This window comes from Ictalurus punctatus, chromosome 20, assembly GCF_001660625.3.
Source record: "Ictalurus punctatus breed USDA103 chromosome 20, Coco_2.0, whole genome shotgun sequence".
NCBI classification, from domain to species: Eukaryota; Metazoa; Chordata; class Actinopteri; order Siluriformes; family Ictaluridae; genus Ictalurus; species Ictalurus punctatus.
Window position 1 is genome coordinate 10818207 of NC_030435.2, and position 19520 is coordinate 10837726.

Here is a 19520-nt window from a genome sequence, read left to right on the forward strand (position 1 = left end):
ATAATAATAAACAATGTTACGAAGATCTGTGAAAGCTCGTGGCTTAACTGGGTTCAAGCATTGCCACTAGCCCTAATGAAAATGTGGTCCAAGACTAACTGTACTACTCACCTAACCCCACACAAGATGTTGACGGGCCGCCCTATGCCTCAAGGTCCCTACAAGGGCCCACCTCTTGAACAACTAGAGGGCGAAATGCAGGAATACGTGCACTACCTAACCCAAATCCACAGGCATATGTAGTTGCAGGTTCACAAGGCAATCCATGGTGGAGATGTCACCACACCAAAGAGACTAGTGGAACCAGGAGACTGTGTACATACGCACATTCAAAAGGAAACACTTCAGTGACCCTCAAAGAGAAAGACCATCCAAGGTGGGTGCAGCAACTCCAACTGCGGTAAACGTTGAAGGCAAAGAGCACTGTTACCATCTAAACCACTGCAGCCACAGGGTTGGAAAAGGCAGACTTTTGCACCCTACAGAGAATGGGGAAGGTAGGCTCCAGCATCCTAATCAAGGAGGGAAAGGTAAACTCCTGTGTCCCAGCGCAGAAGCAGACGGTACACACTCTGTAGATGATCAGGAGGACCTAGACTTAGCAAGTGACAGTGATCCAGACGACCCCCAGACAGGTCTGTCCCACAGAACACGTGGACAAGTTAGGAGGAGGGGAGAGCACAGAGCATGCTGACAGGCAGCAAGTGACAGCGACATCCCTACGAGCACACAGAGACCAGAGCATGGACCGTTGCTGATTCCAGGTGAAGACTCCACACGGGTCGTGCCAGATGTGGCTGACATACCACCCCTAACCTAGACCCAGGCCAGATCCCTGAGGGCCCTTTCATACTTGATGCTGAGACTGGGTAGGGAGTGGTGCAGTTGTAGGAGGAAGATTGTCACTCATACGAGCAGCCATTTGGGACTCTAGATCAACAGGATCTGAGAGATCTCAACATCCTTGCAGATACCCAGCAACCCCAACAGCACCTGAACACCGTCCTTGTCGTAGATATAAACCTGCAAATTCTACAGCCCCTTTCACCTGCATTTGTAGTTCCATTGCCACAGGCAGCCCATGCAGTTGGACCAGATGCCGTACCCCAAGCTGGACCCGAGGCCATACCACCAAATGCGGTTGAGCCGCACCAGCCATCACAGTTAAATCCGGGCGCTTCTTGCGGCCATTGTTGTAATAACTGCTGTCGGAATGCCACACTTGTTATTATCATTCTAGGTGGCACTACGGTGCTGAAAATTGTACCCTTGACTGAAACGTCATTGCACCACACTACCATTGGAAACAGCAGCACAATCTTTCATTTGCAGGTGCCTTACACCGGGCAGGCTGACGCTATACTCCCTCACAGACCAAGCAGACACAATAATGGCTTGCCCATACCAACGAGCTCAACTTATCCTGCTACTATAGATTGTAGATGTGTCTTAGCTTTGCTTAAATTGGCCCAGGGTGCTTATAATAGACACCACCCTACTGTCCATTACAGAATGTGGGGCATGCAATGTCCCTTGTTATGGAGTATAACCCGGTAGTTACCTGGAGCTGATTTCCTGCATCAGAGGCAGGCATGCTACAATCTGTCCAATTGGTCGCACAAGTAGGTCCATTAAAGATTACCGGTCACCTAAAGTTGTTTCTTTGCTCGGATACCACCTTCAGAGTCAGTAATATTACCAAGGCAAATGGGATAACTCACATTAGGGGCCTGAGAACAATATCACACCTCCACTTTTCCTTTCATTGTAATCACACAGCATGCAGCGATCACCTCTAAACTGTCGTAGTCAAGAGGACCACCGTCGCCCAAATGGTAAAGCTGCAGAGATATAGCATTTATGGGGAGGCTAACCGCCCCTACAGTAATTTGTATTTGGAATGGATGTTTCACACAGCTTGCACAGTTACCAATCACACGTCTCGTATGTTATGAGCGTAGTATCCGACTCCCACTCATGCGACCTTTGGGAAATTTGGATGAATGTTTAGTAGAACCTTACAATGAACACTACTTTGTATCCTACAGTCTGCCTGTTGGGGGCACCTTCCTTCAGCTATGGCCCAGCTTGGATGCACAACGTTAGTCAGAGCTGTGATTTCCGCCCAGTAAGTACCCCTCTCGATGCTTCTATTCCAATATATGTTGGCTTCCCATCCACCTTTCCTCTCTGTGTTTTCTCTGAGGAAGGCCTTGATTTTGTAGGCAACACATCTAGCGACTGTACTCACATTTAGCCGGCCCTCGACCCTATGGTGTCCACCCTTGCCCAGTGTGACAACAATACAGAGTACACGTGTAAAGATTCATCGATGGTTCGTACACAGTTGCCTGATTTAGTAGATGGCACTTTGCCCCTGGCGGACATTTTTTGCTATTGTGGGAGAGACGGGGTACGTCAGACCCTCCCTATGGATTGGCTAGGGTGCTGTGGTCCAGTACGCCAGTTAACTAACGACACATAACATTACTGTGCTTTCATGACCAAAAAGGGATGTTGCACACGTATCCTCGTGGACAGATTATGTGCGAGATGTTGACAATATACAGTACTCTGACTGAGCTCCAGACCCAGGTGTAACTCTTGACTTTGGTGGAACACCTGTGGGTATCCCGAATCAATATAAGGCCAATGAATCTGTAGGTGGTGGATTTGCCGCCGTGCTACTGCCCAGCATCCAAATAATCCATAACACAGCATGGATTAACTACATTCGGTACAATCAACAGCGTTTCATTAACTATTTAGTTACCGCCTTGGGTCTGGTTGCTCTGTGAGCATCTGCATGCTACTGCTATTATGGCTGCTGAGGACCCCTTCGCTACTGAACAAATGCATGCCCCATACGAAGGAGTGTGCACCATGGTTGGGTCTGAATGTTGTGCCATTATACCCTTGTATACAGGAACACGAGGTGCCCTCACCAAGGTCTTGACCTGGCTTAAACAACTGCAGGAGGAAAATGTCCATAACACAGGTTTTACCTCCCATTGGCCTTCATGGTTGACTTGGTTTTTCCCCCACTGATTGGGCATCCACGTTGACCTGCCACAGCATTGTCCTCACCATAGCTTTGTGTATTATAGGCCTCATTGCATGCTGCGGTATCCCCCTTGGCAAGCAACTCATCCTTGTTGCTGTTAATAATGTTGCAGGCCAGCATGTGGTCATCTAGACTTACTGCCAGTTCGCTGTTCCCTTGTCTTCTATGGTTGAGGCGTGTCCGCCTCAAAGGTGGGAGGTGTTTTATTACAATGTTTATTTAATGTGCCCTGGAATACTCTAACTTACAGGTATATTATGCAGCGATAAATGTGTAGCGTTAATTGTACTATGTAAATACAGGGATACTGGTATGTACTTATATGATACTGGAAATTTATTTATTGTATTTATGCTGGGGTTATAAGTAGGGATGCACCGAAATGAAAATTCTTGGCCGAAGCGGAAACCAAATATAATGAAAAACTTGGCCAAAAGCCGATGGCCGAATACCGAACACGTTTTTCGTGTTTTTTCCATTTATTTTACCGTTTTTTACTATTTTGTCTAACTTTTCAAAGAAAAAAATTAATTACAAAAACTACAATTTCAAAATATTTATTTAACATTTTTTTTTCATTCCAGCAGGCATAGTCTAGCAACAAGGCACAATATAACTTTAAATAAATAAATTAGTAAAATAAAAATATTTTTATGTGGTTATCTTTGAGCCCCCCTTGAATAGCCTATAACTGACTGCTGAAAGAATGTAAAACTCTGTAGCCTACAACAAAAAATGCATTAAAAGGTGCATTGACAAGAGTGCAAAAAATGGTTCTATTCGGTTCTAAACGGCTGATTATATTGGGGATATATACTGCTCTCATCCCTGTACACCTCGCGGAGTATTATAGTAGATATAGTATAGTTAGATACGTTGTTAATGTTATGCCCCTTGATAGATTTAGTTAGTTTAAACTATAGATTAGTTCATTTAGTCCCCACTGTTTTTCCCACTCCCAGTCCATAGTACTAGTTCATGTTTCTTGTTTTGTATTTTGATTCCTGGTTTTCCTCCGTTTATGCCAGTTTGCTGGTCGCCCGACTCTTTGCCTGTCTTGACTACTTTTTTTGGATTACGATTTTGATTTGTCTGCCTGCCCTTAAATAAATACATCTTTACCTGCTTCCGTACTCTACTTTCTTACGTTTCGCGATGTGACAGAATACTCCGGAACAGAAACAAAACAAATGCACATCCACACGTTTACTGTCTACAGTAAACATCCGAAGGGCCCATAGCTTGTGCACGTAGCTCATGCATGCGCATGCCCCTTCATCGAGGTCGTGACATTCGCGCGTCTCACTCTGGTTGCTAGCCTATTTTGTCGCATCATCAAACACGTCATTGTTCGGTCAAATTTATACGGCCTTTTCACTTATTTGGCCTAACACTGAAAATGCTTTTTTTTGCTATTTTCGGCCGCCGAACATTCGGTGCATCCCTAGTTATAAGTATCCACACACTAATGTACTATAACCGATGTTTGCATAACCCCAATTTGGATGAAGACATTGGCTCAATTAAACACCTACTAGTTGTTACTGTGCATGGCAATTATTACAAGTAAAGAATGCTGAAGCAACACTCTGTAATGCATGACTAATGCTTGCTGCAATTATTAAGGAATGCGCAAGTATGCTACGTGTCTAGCTGCAGAGAAAGAACAGACTGGACTTCACACCACAAGTCATCACTAGCAAGAAAAAGACAGGACAGAGTGCAGGAGAAACAGGAGGTCCCAGATATATGTATAGTAAAAGAGGATCGATGAGCCCTGGGTGTAAGTGCTAGCCTAACCTCTCCCCATGGGCAGCCCCCAGCGATACGCAAAATATCTGGGTCGAAGATAGTGTTTTTGATATTTTGCACATGGTGGACTGAAAGACATGAGCACCTTGAATTAGTTATCTCCACAAGTAGGAACCATGGCAGTGTATTGGTATGCCTGTCCTGCTCAGCCTAATGATAGGTCATTACGTCTAGTTTTACAGCTGCCGTGTTATTTTGAATGGAACAGCATTACGAGAGTGGATGTTTTACCTCCGATAGCTCAAAATTTGAGAGACACCCAGGTCAGGCAATTGTAGAGGTCTCATCTGCAGTAGACGATATAGGGCTGGAGAGATTGGACAGACGGCACGCACGATACATAACAGTAACAATAACACAGTTGACTCATGGTGGCCAAAGGGTGGTATTTATACATAGGTATCCCTTAATATTAAGTGAAGAGTGAGGCTTACAGATCCTCAAAGGGGGGAATGTGGTAATAAATTCAAGACACAGGAAAACACAAGGGTAACAGAGGATGTGGTTTGAGAATCACTATCATACACATCATACACTGGGGAGGGAACAGGAATTGTCGGAGAATAATAAGTAGTTGATGGATAATAATATGGTGTGTTTGTAGCAAAGGTACTATCATCATCAGAGGAAAGAGTAAATGGGCCCTCCACAGAGGTTATGGGAAACAGTTGAGCTTCAGTTTGAGTAGAAGCATGAGCATAGGTCACCAACGGAATGATACGATAAGCCGGAGGATAAGGAAACCCTGGGGGTACAGGTAAAGAGCAGAGATGTTCCAGCAGAGCTGTAACATCCACTGCCAAATGTGCCAGCTGATGATGTGAATATTCACCCAAGCCTGAGAGATTAAGAAGGCAAGAGAGAGAGAAGGTCCAGCTGAATGAGGGCATTGGTCAGCTGGACAGAGATCAGAGAGAAAGAACAAAAATGAGATAAAACACTTAAAACATATCCACATATATACATGTACAAGCACATGCAAAGAATGTAGGAAACAGGTATCAATACACTGCATGGAAAGAGCATAAAGTTGAAAACACACACACACACACACACACTCACAAAATGTTTAAGAAGCACCAAAAATCTATAACAAGCTTAGAATTGGAGAAGAAATATGTGTAAAATCAAGCAGTAATACAAATATATCTCACCCATAATGAAGAAGTGGTAAAATATCCAAATTGTCAAGGACAACGGTGCGGTGAGATGCACACAGCTCTGTTACCAGAAGTAGGTATGCCAGTGAGGGACTTGGAAAAAAATGTAAATACCAGAAAGAAAAACATGGAGATAAGGTGATATCCAATGACTGAAAATGGGTTTTAAGGGGATTCCAAAGTGAGAAGATTATTCTAATGGTATTTAAAAATGAGAAAAGTAGAGTTTAAGAGGAAATCAAAAAACACATTATTAAAGCATATTGGGATTTCAAAAGAATGAGATAATTGGGCATAAACTAAAGATAAGACTGTATAAATAGGGCATTGAGTCTATGCATAGATTCATATCACTTTGGGACATTTCACTGATTGGATCTCATGTTGTTTTGGGAACAATAAACTGGATTTTTGCTTCTCTCATCCAATGTGTTCTAGATTTTTACTCTCAATTGTGCTTTTGAGTATGACCAGTTATGGAAAAAGGTAATTAGCACCGCTAGTCATTTTTGACACGAGGTGCTAGTGTGGTGAAATACACAGTGAAGATGGTTTGAAATGGGCTCCTAATGGCAGTCATGCAAAGCTAGAAAAAATCCCTTCATCAATGAGAAGCAAAGAAGAGCCAGACTGAGGTTTGCAAAAGAAAATAAGGATTAGACCATAGAGGACTGGGGTAAGGTCGTCATCTCTGATGAGTCCAATTTTCAGGTTTGCCCAACACCTGGTCATCTAATGGTTAGACGGAGACCTGGAGAGTCCTACAAGCCACTGTCTCGCACCCACTGTGAAATTGGTGGAGGATCAGTGATGATCTGGGGGTACTACAGCAAGGCCGGAATCGGGTTGATTTGTCTTTGTGAAGGACACATGAATCAAGCCACGTACAAGGTTGCCCTGGAAGAAAATGTACTTCCTTCTGCTCCGACACTGTTCCCCAACTCTGAGGATTGGTTCTTCCAGCAGGAAAATGCTCCATTCCAGGTCAATCAAGTTGTAGATGGAGGACCACTAGATGTCCAACCCAATCTCCAGAACTGAAGCCCATTGAAAACCTCTGGAATGTGATCAAGACTAAGATGGATGGTCACAAGCCATCAAACAAAGCTGAGCTCCTTGAATTTTTGCACCAGGAGTGGCATAAAATCAAACATCAACATGAAAGACTGGTGGAGAGCATGCCAAGACACATGAAAGCTGTGATTGAAAACATTGATTTATGAACTATAAGTTAAAACTATAAGTATTGTGTTGTTTAAAATGAATAACCCCAGTAAAAATGCCTGAATTCTATAATATAATTTGTTCACCATGTTAGGTTTAAATCCTCTAAAAACAGATTCGCAATTAAATAACATTACATCCTTCAAAGCATTGGCATGTTCTGCTTCCTCTCACAATCCTCCAAACACCCACACACCCAAAGTCTCCATAAACAAATGAGACAGCAGTGTATCCTACAGAAACCGAACGTTATCCACAATGTGAAAACAACTCGGAGAGTAAGCTGAACTAACTAACAAAATTACCAAGACTGAAAAACAGTCTGCACACAATAATAAATATAATGTCCTTACCATTTAAAGACTTGTAACAAATAATATAAGAGTGTAGCACGTAAAGCCGAGGAGATAACACTAATAAAATTAAATAAACAGAAACTCTAACCCGGTCAGAGCATCAAAACAGAGAAGCACATTAATACAGAAGTAAATTTTAAGAGGAGTAAGTCCACAAAATCTAGGTGAAGTAATGCAATGACAATATCTTCAATAAGAATCCGAATTCTGTAGAGCTGGAAGGCCGAGTGCAAAAAAGAAAAGAAAAGCGAAAAAGACTCCGCTGTGTAGGTGATGCAGTTCACCCCGATATCAAGAGTTTAACATAGTCTCCTGCTTCCTCCGCTGAAATAAAGTCCTTCTGAACACCGTTATATGTGATGCGAAGCTAAGCCGGGTGAAGTATTCCATAGCGAGCGCCCTCAATACCATGAAGTTGACGCCGAACCTCGTTAAATGCGGCCCGGGCTGTCTTGGCTGTGTAATCAGGGAAAATGGAGATGGTCAAATCCCTCATTTTAATCCGCTGGATCTCTCTCGCACGGCGTAAAATGTCAACACAGTCACTGTAATAGTGGAATCTGCACACAATAGCTCGTGGTCGTTCACCAGGCTTGGGGTTCAGCTGAAGGGTGCGGTGGGACCAGTCCAAAACCAGCTCCTTCTCCAGACCAAACGCTTCTTTTAACAAGGCCGCTACAGCAGCAGATGTATATGTGTCAGGGCCCTCTGGAACTCCCACTATCCTAACGTTATTGCGCCATGACCTCGACTCCAAATCCTCACATTTATTCTCTAATTGAGTCACGGTCACAGTGAGAGACTCGATAGTAGTCTTCATATGAACTATGTCATCGGTGCAACCGGAGAGTGCGTGCTCCATTTCCCCAACAGTACCTTTCAGTGTTGATATGGTAGCCTTGGTAGAAAATTATCACTAGCCAGATGTGTCTTCACGGCCTGCAGGTCAAGCTGGATAGTAGACAGCACACCCCCAAGAGTCTCCTGGAGCTTCTGGAGCTCCTTTTTAAAAATTCCTCAGTAAAGCCAGCAGCTCAAGTCTGAGTGCGGCGAAGTCAGGGTCACCACTCAGCGATGTGGATTCAGGGGGAGAAGGGGACTCCCTCACGGCGCGCACACTTGGCCTCAGTCGTGTCTGAATGCTACCACGGGTTTTCGTGTTCTTTCCAGACATTTTAATGTACCACAAAGTTAAAATTGCAAAACAAGGAAACAGAGTAGAATAAGTCAAAATATATTGTATGACCGAAAAGAACTACTTAATTAAAATTTGAATCGAAATCAGCAGGAGCCTCCAACTTCGCGTCCTACTCCATCGAATTCCGAATTTCCGAATTCTTTGGATTATTTGAGATCTGACAACACTTTTTATTTTGACAAGTTGTCATTTACTGCAAATAAAGTGCACAATTATTGTCACTCTTTTAATCAATACTTGTGCTACCTCCCTTTGCCAAGATAACAGCTCTGAGTTTTCTCCTATAATGTCTAATGAGGTTGGAGAATACATGGCAAGGGACCTGAGACCATTCCTCCAAAGAGAATCTCTCCAGATTCTTCAAATTTCAAGGTCCATGCTGGTGGACTCTCCTCTTCAGTTCACCCCACAGGTTTTCTAGGGGCTTCAAGTCAGGGGACTGGGATATCAATGGCAGGACCTTGACCTTGTGGTCAGTAAACTATTTTTGTGTTGATTTTAATGCATGTTTTGGATCATTGTCATGCTGGAAGATCCAACCATGGCCCATTTTAAGCTTTCTGACAGAGGCATTTAATATCTGTTGATATTTGATAGACTCCATGATGCCATGTATCCTAACAAAATGTCCAGGTTCTCTGGCAGAAAAACAGCCCTAAAATATTCAAGAGCCACCACCACATTTAAATGTGGGTGTGATGTACTTTTCCATATGACTACCTCTGTGTGCGCCAAAACCACCTCTGGTGTTTACTGCCAAAAAGCTCTATTTTGGTTTCATATGACCATAGAACCCAATCCCATTTGAAGTTCCAGTAGTGTTTGGCAAACTGAAGATGCTTGAGTTTGTTTTTGGATGAGAGTAGAGGCTTTTTAATTGAAACCCTTACAAACAACGTGTGGTGATGTAGGTGAGTTCGTTTTTTTTTGTAGTTTTGAAGACTTTCTGACCCCAAGACGCAACCAACTTCTGCAATTCTCCAGCTGTGATCCTTGGAGATTTTTTGGCCACTCGAACCATCCTCTTCACAGTGTGTGAAGATTTTGTGAATCTTTTGACCAAAAGCTCAAAAGGTTAAACAATAAAGAAAATTTTTCATAGCCTTCTTCATATTTACCAAAGGTCCAATATCAGTGGAGGGCACTGTATACACACACATTTTGACACAGAATGGCAGGAAGATTTTTTCTTTACAATGCTAAATCCAAAACGTGTGTCTAATTTGTTAAAAACAAGTAAAACAAATAAAAACAAATCTCTCAATATAATTTCTCAAACTCCAAATTTAGAGTGGATGTGCATATTTTACAAAAGTAGTCCTTCTCATAGAGGTGTAAGCACTCCTGAGCTAAAAACCTTATAACCTAGTTCGAGATAATACATGGGTTCAAATTAATGTATTGATGGTTCGCTCAGGTCATGGTCTAACTGAACGTTAGAGTCAGTATATCAGTTAGAGTTCAGTTATATTGCCATAAAATCTAGCATTCTATAATTTTTAAACTACAACACTCATTTCTTCTCTGTCATTCCTTTATGTGTGTGTGTGTGTGTACGCGTGCATGCGTATACGTGTTATATAAGTTTTTGTGTGGTAGTTTACAATAATATAATAAAATCTTGTCTATATTAAAAGTGAAGTTACTCTGTATTTTTTTCTCATTATCTATGTCCCTAAACTTGCCAATCTTGTTATCTTGCTAGGAAATAGTATTGTCATAATAATATATTACTGTCAAACACCATGACAGTAATAAGTCCAGAATTAAGCCATACCCTCACCAACAACTTCACTGGATGAATATGCTGGTTATTCCCTTTGAGATAATGTTCTACATACATCAGTCAATTGTCAAATTACTTTTGAGCCTGTGAAAATGGAGGGACTATGTAAAAAAAAAAAAAAAGGGGTAATTCCTAAAAGGTTAATACAATATTTTTGTTCAACCCCTTGAATTAAATTTGAAACTCTACACTTCAATCTTTTCAAACTTTTCATTGCTTTGATCCATTGTGGTGGTGTACAGAGGCAAAATTACAAAATTGCATTACACTCTATACTATACTGTAATACTACACTGACTGTATATAAAATCAAATAAATAAATTTTAAAAAGACACTAGGACCCACTCTTGTACACCCCCTTAGTCATTACAACTTTAATTTCTTTATAACTCTTGTTCTGTAGTAGCTCTTGATGCCCAAATAACTAGAGGTCCAACAGCTAAGAACCTTACAACATAGCTCTCTGCAAAAACACTGCCAAAACACAGTAGCACAGATAAAATAAATACAACTGCCTACTCAATACTGTTATAAGGCTATGCAGACTCTTACTACTTATGTGTGGCCTAAACTGACATTTTAATAAGGAACTGATTGTGATTTTCCAAAGACCCTGTTTACTGTATATTAATTTTGAATGATTGGATGATAAATGGTTGAATATTGAGAGGGTCAAAAGGGCACCAAACACGTCAAGTGTCTTGTTGCCTATGAGACTTACAGGCAAAATGTCCTGCGAACCCTTGTTGATGTTTAAATGTTTAGAATGGACAAGACTAGTTAGTTCAAATGTTTTCAACAACCCAATTCACCTAACTCAGTAATCTACATATGGAAACCAGAGCCCCTGGTTAAAGCTATTAATATTGAGAGACACAGACATGTGTTGGCTTATCTTCCCCAGTGGTAATACTGAAAACATATGGGCTAATATACACACCCAGATACACATACACCCACCCACACCCACCCCAATCTCTCTGAAAGCCTTTGCTTGCTGATTCTTGTATGCATCACTGTGGTGTTTAAGTTTAATTAGCCATGTTTAATTTGGTTTTATTCTAATGCACAGCTGAATGGTGCATACAAACACTGAAATTACTGTATAAAGTATCAATTACTGTACTGTTATAATGTTTAATGTTTTAATCATTCACTAAATCTTCTAGATCTGTGACAATCTTGCCAAAAGTGCTAATTTTATTGTCGAAGGGTTCTAGAGTAGCTGTTATCTCATTTCTCGATTATATCAGTTCATATCTCGTACATCAACTTAATACTCTGTAAAAGAGATTCCTTAGCATCCAACCCCGAGGAACCACTGGGTTGGGAGATGCCAGTGGCTTAACACTGTCTGCTTTTCCCATATCAGGATTTCCCTCAGAACGTTGTTACCTACTAAAAAAATCCAAAATACAAGTCACCATTTTGAGACTTACTTTCAGTGGAAATTTAAAGTATACATATATATAACATTTGTATAAACCGTCATATTCTGGAAGAGCAACCACCAAACTGGTCCTACATTGGCCCTGCTCCATTTCATGTTTTAATCAATTGGAAATGGAAAACTAAGGCACATATTCAGGCAATGCTTATTTGTTGCTATATTGAAAACATATCACAGTAACAATCTTAATTCCCCTAACTTTTACATGTTTGTAGTCATTGCTCTCCTGCACTCACCTGTGTCTTAGCATTGACTCTGTGATGCTGCTGTGCCTGCTCCAGCTGCTCTTTCTTCATCAAGTCTAGCTGCTCCTGATGGTGATGATACTGCTCAGCTGTAAACACTGCAATACAAACACAGAAGAGAGGTCATGCCACAGCTACAGTCTTTAAAAATAATAATGATATAAATAATAATTAGGACTGTAATGATATGGCATAGACCTGTAATTATATAATAATTTGTATCGCATCATTCAAACACATTTAACAGACTGCATAATAAAGTATGTTATTCATTGTCAAATAATGCTTATACAAAGCGAAATGAAAAAGTAGCTTCCTCTTTATCTATCAACAGGAGAGGTTACTGGATAAAACATTCATCCTAATCATGCTGCTTTTATATATGCCAACCTAGCCAGTGTTAACATGGCAGACACACACATGCACTAGCTGATTAAGGCTAAAGAAATTGGTGTGACAATTGGGAAGTTCATATCTGCAAAGGGGAGAATGCAGGACACAAAAAAAAATTGAGTTACAGAGAGCTGCCTGACTTCCATGGCACAATCAGCAGAATACGTCTCATGCTTCAGAGACAATCCTTTGAGAGTGACACCAGCAGAGTTGCGTTTATTTTTATTTATTTTAAACCAAATTGGGCTAGTTTTAAAACAACAAACCAGAATTGTGTGTACATGCACTATTGTCAGGTAAGTTTGAAATCCAACATATCGTTGGATTTCCCATCATTGGATCAGCCATGCGTGGCCGGGCACCAAGGAAGCAAAATGGACAGGCTCCATCCTCCCTGGTTTGTAGCGGTCATGTGACATTAGCAAGTGGGTGGGAATTGGAAAGATCAAATTCATTAAATGGTGAACAAGTTTAAAACATAAAGGCTATAAAAGAAGAAAAACGTGACAACCATTTGCAATTTTCTGGGATAGTTTCAGATCTTCTTGCGTAGTTTTTGAGATTTTGCTGAGACCTGGAGACCCTGCAATACAGTGCACATTAGGTCTCTTGGCCAGAGAGTTGATTAATTAGCCATGTTTAATTGTATTAAATTCTAATTGTCATGCGGGAATAGTTTTGGGCTAGCCCCTCAGTTAAAGGGAAGGTATACAGTGCATTTTGTAGGTCCATGAATATTTTAAAATTAAGCCTACCAACTATTTGTTGGTAGGGCTTTAACTGGAAAAAGAAAGCATAATATTGTGATACTATTTTGATTTCTACCTATGGCATTGCAATGTGGTGCTACTGCAATTTTTTGTCATTTATGGCAATAAAAACAGACTAATTAGGGCTTGAATACATTACAGTACCAATTTGGTCATTAAAAAGTAAAATACAACTTTTGACATTATCTGACAGCTAGATGAGTATTAAAAGCCATAACCAATTAACAATGAACTAGTTCATCGGTAATGATTAGCAAGTTCTAGTCTTTAAACTTGCAACTCCCTGATCAGCAGCCCAGACCCTGTGCTGGTACAATCTATGTTTAAGAGTGCTAACTGCAGGGTGAGAATTGGTATATGGCAATAAAATCTTAGGGCTACAGTTTCAAGTTAATCCTGTAGATACACACCACGTGTGGGTGGGGGGTCAGCTGGTCTGTTGTTAGCTCGATTTCTGGCTGGAGTGAAGAGACCAAAGCTCAGCTTCTGTGCTGAGCAAGACCGGAGGTTATTGGGGTCATGGGTCAGGGCCATCCAAGGTCTGAAGTGCCTCCAGCGACAGGCCTTAACATTATGGAGGATCTGCAAAAGGTCTGATGAGTAGGTAGAGGAGCAGGAGGTGGGAGGACCTGAGGCAGAAGTCGGGACAATGGTGTGTGAGGTATCCATATTAACAGGCTGGTGGGTAAAGGAGGGGGAAGAAGAACCTAAGCCCAACCCATAATACATAGCGTCCCAGTCAGAGTAGGCCCGGTCCAACAGAACCCTGAACACACACAAACATACATTCATAAAACAGAGACAGTGATTTACTTTATGTATTTCACTGTGAAAACCTTAATCTTGACACAGTGGTTCTTTTTGTATAACTGCAATCATTTGCTGGCCAAATCTGGTCAAGTCATGAAAAAACATAGAACAATGTGCCTCTCACCTGCCTCCTCTCCCAACCCTTCGTCGTGCTAATCCCACACATCGGTGAGGTATGGTGAGTGTGGTGAGAGAGTAACGATAGCGTGAATCTCCCAAACCACCCTCAGCAGGATCTGACCATGGCCAGGAACCCTGCTCCCCACACACCTGTATGAGAGTGTGAGGGAGAGAGAGAAATTTGAGAAAAGGGGAGTAGGGGATGAGTGACACAGTATAGTCACAGAGAGCGTTTTAATTAAGTGTGTGCCTGAAAAACTCACAGAGTGATAGTGGCAGCCGAACCTGCGTTTAAAGGCAAACACACCATCAGGATCATTCTCCTCCTCTGCCTCCGAGGAGCCAGAAAATAGCTGAGTGATGATAAACAAAAATAGCAGTGAGTGTCTGAGCTATATTCCCCCTATATAATACCCCCTTTTTCTGCTTTTCATGTTTGCTTAATGAATGTTTTCTGAAGAAAAACTTCCAAAAAATACAAGCCTGTAGGACTGCAGAGTTTTGTAGGGAATCACATAAAAGTCAACATTTGGACTTTAACCCTGACTCTCCAAAACAAAAATGTGTTCTGAAAGGAATGAACACTAAGAAAGATTTCAGCTTATAACTTAAATGTCAGCTTTTGCAGCAGAGTAACCCTACTGAGGCACACACACAAAGTTCACAAACAGCTAATTTATTTACAGCATCTTCAGACTTGAGGACTTCATTTCTGTGGCAGTAGCTACACTATATGGCCAAAAGTTTGTCAACACTTGACCATCACACCCATACGTGCATTTTTAACATTCCATTTCTGTAATCCCTTTGCTGTTATAATAACCTCCGCTCTTCTGCGAAGGCTTTTTGCTAGATTTTGGAATGTGGGGATTTGCCCATTCAACCATGACCTTGGTTTGTGTACGATTACATGGTTTGCCACGGTTAGTGTGGTAGAACATGAACAGCCTAGACAGAACCCTGACCTCAACCCCACTGAACACCTTTGGGATGGACTGGAATGCTGACTGCACCCCTAGCCCCTTTGCCCAACATCAGTGACCTCAATCCCTCTGAACTACTGGAACATGTTTGGGCTAGGCCCCTTAGTTACAGTAAATTAAAATTGTAATGCTACAGAGTACACAGACAGGCGAAAGGTGTTCACAAAGGTTTAGGCATATAGTGTAAACTAAAAAGCTAGAATTTTTTTTCTTCATCTCCACAAAACAACCAATTAGACTCTGAAATAAGTCCAAGAGGGAAAGAAAATGTATTCCTACGTGGAGAGATAAATCTGACTTAGTGAGCTACAACAAAGAACAATGGATATTTTGCACTACCTGCCATGCACCATAAAATCTTTACCCAATACACAAACAACAGTTTTGCTTGCAAACGTATTCTGTGCAAAGACAAATATTAACTCACATTTGCATTGCTATCACAGAGTTCCTAAATCAGTGAGAGAAACAAGCAAACAATATAGCTGCAAGCAGAAATTCCAGGGCTAAGCAATGCAGAGGCTAAGTGAGGAGATATGCATGCATGTTTTTAGCTTGGGCATGATTTTAAGCCAAACTATTCATAAGTTATGAGCAAAAATGTGCTTTTTTCATTTCATGACCACTAGGTGGCGGTGTTCTAAAACTATACAAGTACCCTCAAGTTATGATGGCTATGACATATACTAAGTTTGGTATGAAAACACTAACGCTTTTTGGAGTGGAAGAAGAATAAGAAAAATAACAAAAACAATAATAAATAAGAAAACTAATGAAAACAATAGGTGCCTATTCGCCCATTGTGCTTCGCCCTTAATAATAGGAACACTAATGGATACAATAGGTGCCAGCACACCTTTGGTGCTTGGCCCCTAATTGTTAGTTTTCCTATTATCACTCTTCTTCTGCTCATGAGCCTATGGCAACCCATAGAACCATTTGCAGAAAAGTTATAAAATTGGCACACCAATAGAGGACTGTCTCAACATTAACCATAGCAATTTTGGAGACCATACCTTAAACAAGCACCACCAACTGCGCAAATTTGCACTAACGTTTATGTTAATAATTTTTAAACAGTGAGCCCTAGAAATTTTTTTTCCCTCCGATTCCTTGTCTGCAAAATTGAACCCGAGGCTGTATCTCCACAACGCTTTGAGGGACTGTGACAAAATTTGGTAAACACTATTAGGCCCAATCAATCACACTTTGTTTTACAATCAGTCCGGAAACAGTCATATTGCACTGAACTCTCATATTTTATGTTATATATATATATATATATATATATATATATATATATATATATATATATATATATATATATATATATGTATGTGTGTGTGTGTGGTCTGCTGTAAGTGTAGTCTGCTTTTTTTTACTATATTACCTCCAACAGTTTTTAGACTGATTCAGGATGTATTTATTGATCGAGACTTCAAAGCACTTGCCGCTAGAAATGTTTCAAATGCCAAAGAAGAAATCCACAAATGAATGCCAGGCAGAGTTGTATTTGTGAAAAAAAATATAGTCGCGACGGACCGACAGCCGGCGCACAAAGTACTAAAATCACCCCTTCCCCGACTGCCATGCTGGCGCTGAAGAGATGGCCCCGCGTCAAGAACTCTGACGGCCAGAAAGCACGTGGCGGTGGGGCGGAGCCACCGACAAACCCTCGGCCGGTGAATGGTGAGCCGCCCGGGAAAAATCCACCATCCAGCAGACGAGGGCAGAGTATAAAAGGCCGCTCTTCTGCTCGTTCGGGGAGAACGATCTCAGGTGATATGTGCGCGTGGCTTCTTCATAACGATCATTGTTGTTTTACATTTCCGGCGTTAACTAATCGCATTCTCTGTGTGTGTGTGTATATGTGTTTGGTTTCTTTCAGAAGATTCGGATCCAGGTGAGGCCTCCGTTTCCTGACTGCGCACGCGGCGTTGCCGGAAGGCCCAAAAGAGTCCTCATTTATCCGGGAAGCACCGGCAAGACTCCTGCGAATTCCTGCCCACACGCCAGCACACGCGAACACACACACGCGAACACACACACGCACCCGCGCACTCACACACACGCACCCGCGCCCTCACACACTGAACACCAAAGAAAAGAAAAAATAAAATAAAAGAAAAATTCATTTGACCACCTGACAATGGCCTCCTGTGTGTCTGTGCTCCACCCATCGCAGGCTAATTTCCTACACTGGTGGAGGATGCGGGCATGAGCACAGACCCACCCATCTAAAATAAAAAATTTTTAAAAAGTGTGTGGGGGGGGGGATTTTCTTTCTTTCCCATCCCACTTGTGGTTAAGAATCATGGACCCCATGCTACAGCACCTTGTGGAGGTCAGTCTCCAGCAGCAAACGGTCACACAGCAGCTCGCCCACAGCCTACAAGCCACAACACAAGAACTAGTGGCCCTGAGAACAGCAACTCCCGCAGCCGCTACGCCCCTCCCTGCTCCGGGCTGCGATGTCCGACACCTGCTTCCCCCTCTAACCCCCGAAAATGACATCGAGGCCTACTTCGAGACCTTTGAGTGCATCGCCCACCGCGAAGATTGGGACCACAATGAGTGGCCACGCATCCTCGGCCCACTGCTCTCTGGGGAGGCGCGCATTGGTTGGCTTTACAGCCAACAGAATGCCAGGTCGTGAGAGTACATGCACCAGGGACGCCCAAGGAGCTCCTAGCCACCCTACAGCGCGCTTTGGCCACCCTGGAGCTCGGCCGGGAAGGACGGTGGACCCGTAGTCCGCCCCGAGTGTTCCGGCCCCACCGGCTCAACCGCCAGCACTATCCTGGACCCTCCGAAGTTCACCCGTCTGTGGGAAACCCATAGATGAACCCATGTCCGCAGAGCCGGACCTGGGGCCATCCAAGAAGGCCCAAAAGCCCTTGTTTGCGGGGTGCGCCCTCCACTCGCTGAACCCACCAAACGCTCCTACCCTGACGGTGTGGGTTGAGGGGAGCCCGGTCACCACCCTGCTGGACTCTGGGAGTACCATGACCCTTGCCCGGCCGATGATCCTGCCAAGAGAACTCGGCCGGAGCGGGGCCATCACCGTAACCTGCATCCATGGGGATACCAGGGAAGTCCCAGTGACCGAAGTTCAGATCCGGAGTAAAGCTGGCACCTGGCCCCTCCTAGTTGGCGTTATCCCCGATGCACCTATCCCAGGTGCGACTGATGGAAGGGATCGACCAGGACCCTAACCAGAGGCTTCCCTCCTCCTACTTCCTCGTTCGGGGCGGTCTGCTTTACCAACAAGCCTGCTGCCGAGGGGAGCAGGTTGACCTCCTGGTAGTCCCCAAGTCTAAAACCCAGACACTGATGCACCTGGCCCACACCCATCCACTTGGCTGCCACCTGGGAGCACGAAACACCCTGGAAAAGCTGAAGGATCGCTTTGTCTGGCCTGGGATGGACGCAGAGGTCCGGGGCTTCTGCCAACAATGCCCCCCAGTGCCAGCGCACTGCCCAACAGAGGCCCCCACCGGCTCCCCTTATCCCTCTGCCCATCATAGGTGTCCCTTTCGAGTGGGTTGGCATGGACCTCGTGGGGCCACTCCCCAAATCCGCCCGGGGTCATGAGTACATACTCGTCATCCTGAATTACGCCACCCGATACCCCGAGGCGGTGCCCCTCCGCAAAGCCATCACTCGCAATATCGTGAAAGAGCTGATGCTCCTCTTCAGCCGGGTGGGGATACCAAAGGACTTCTTAACCGACCAACATACACCTTTTGTCTCCAAACTAATGTCTGATCTGTGTCGGCTGTTGCAGGTAAAACTCCTAAAAGTGTCCGTCTACCACCCCCAGACCGACGGGCTCATCAAACGGTTCAATCAAACCCTGAAGCAGATGCTATGGAGGTTGGTGAATGAAGAAGGGAGAAACTGGGACCTCTTCCTGCCCTATGTCCTTTTCACCCTCCGGGATTGCCCCCAGGCCTCCACAGGCTTTACCCCCTTCGAACTTCTCTTCGGACGGCAACCTCGAGGACTGCTGGACGTGGCCCGGGAAGCCTGGGAGGAACAGCCCTCCCCATTCCGCTCGGTCATTGAATACGTGCAGGAAATGCAGGAGAGGATTGGCCGAGTAGCCCTGATCATCCAGGACCATATGAGAGCCGCCCAGGAGGAGC

The 19520-nt window shown here is 43.3% G+C and overlaps 1 protein-coding gene across 2 annotated transcripts in view; it reads right to left on the bottom strand.

Moving 5' to 3' along the window:
- Positions 1-19520, bottom strand: part of epc1b (enhancer of polycomb homolog 1 (Drosophila) b) — a 127656-nt gene that overhangs the window by 19710 nt on the left and 88426 nt on the right. For both annotated transcript variants that reach the window (XM_017495214.3, XM_017495215.3), the window contains exons 8-11: positions 14653-14742; positions 14394-14539; positions 13870-14225; positions 12288-12394 (exon numbers count right to left, since the gene is read on the bottom strand). In XM_017495214.3, the coding sequence (XP_017350703.1) occupies positions 12288-12394; positions 13870-14225; positions 14394-14539; positions 14653-14742 (699 nt within the window). The remainder of the gene's footprint in view (positions 1-12287; positions 12395-13869; positions 14226-14393; positions 14540-14652; positions 14743-19520) is intronic.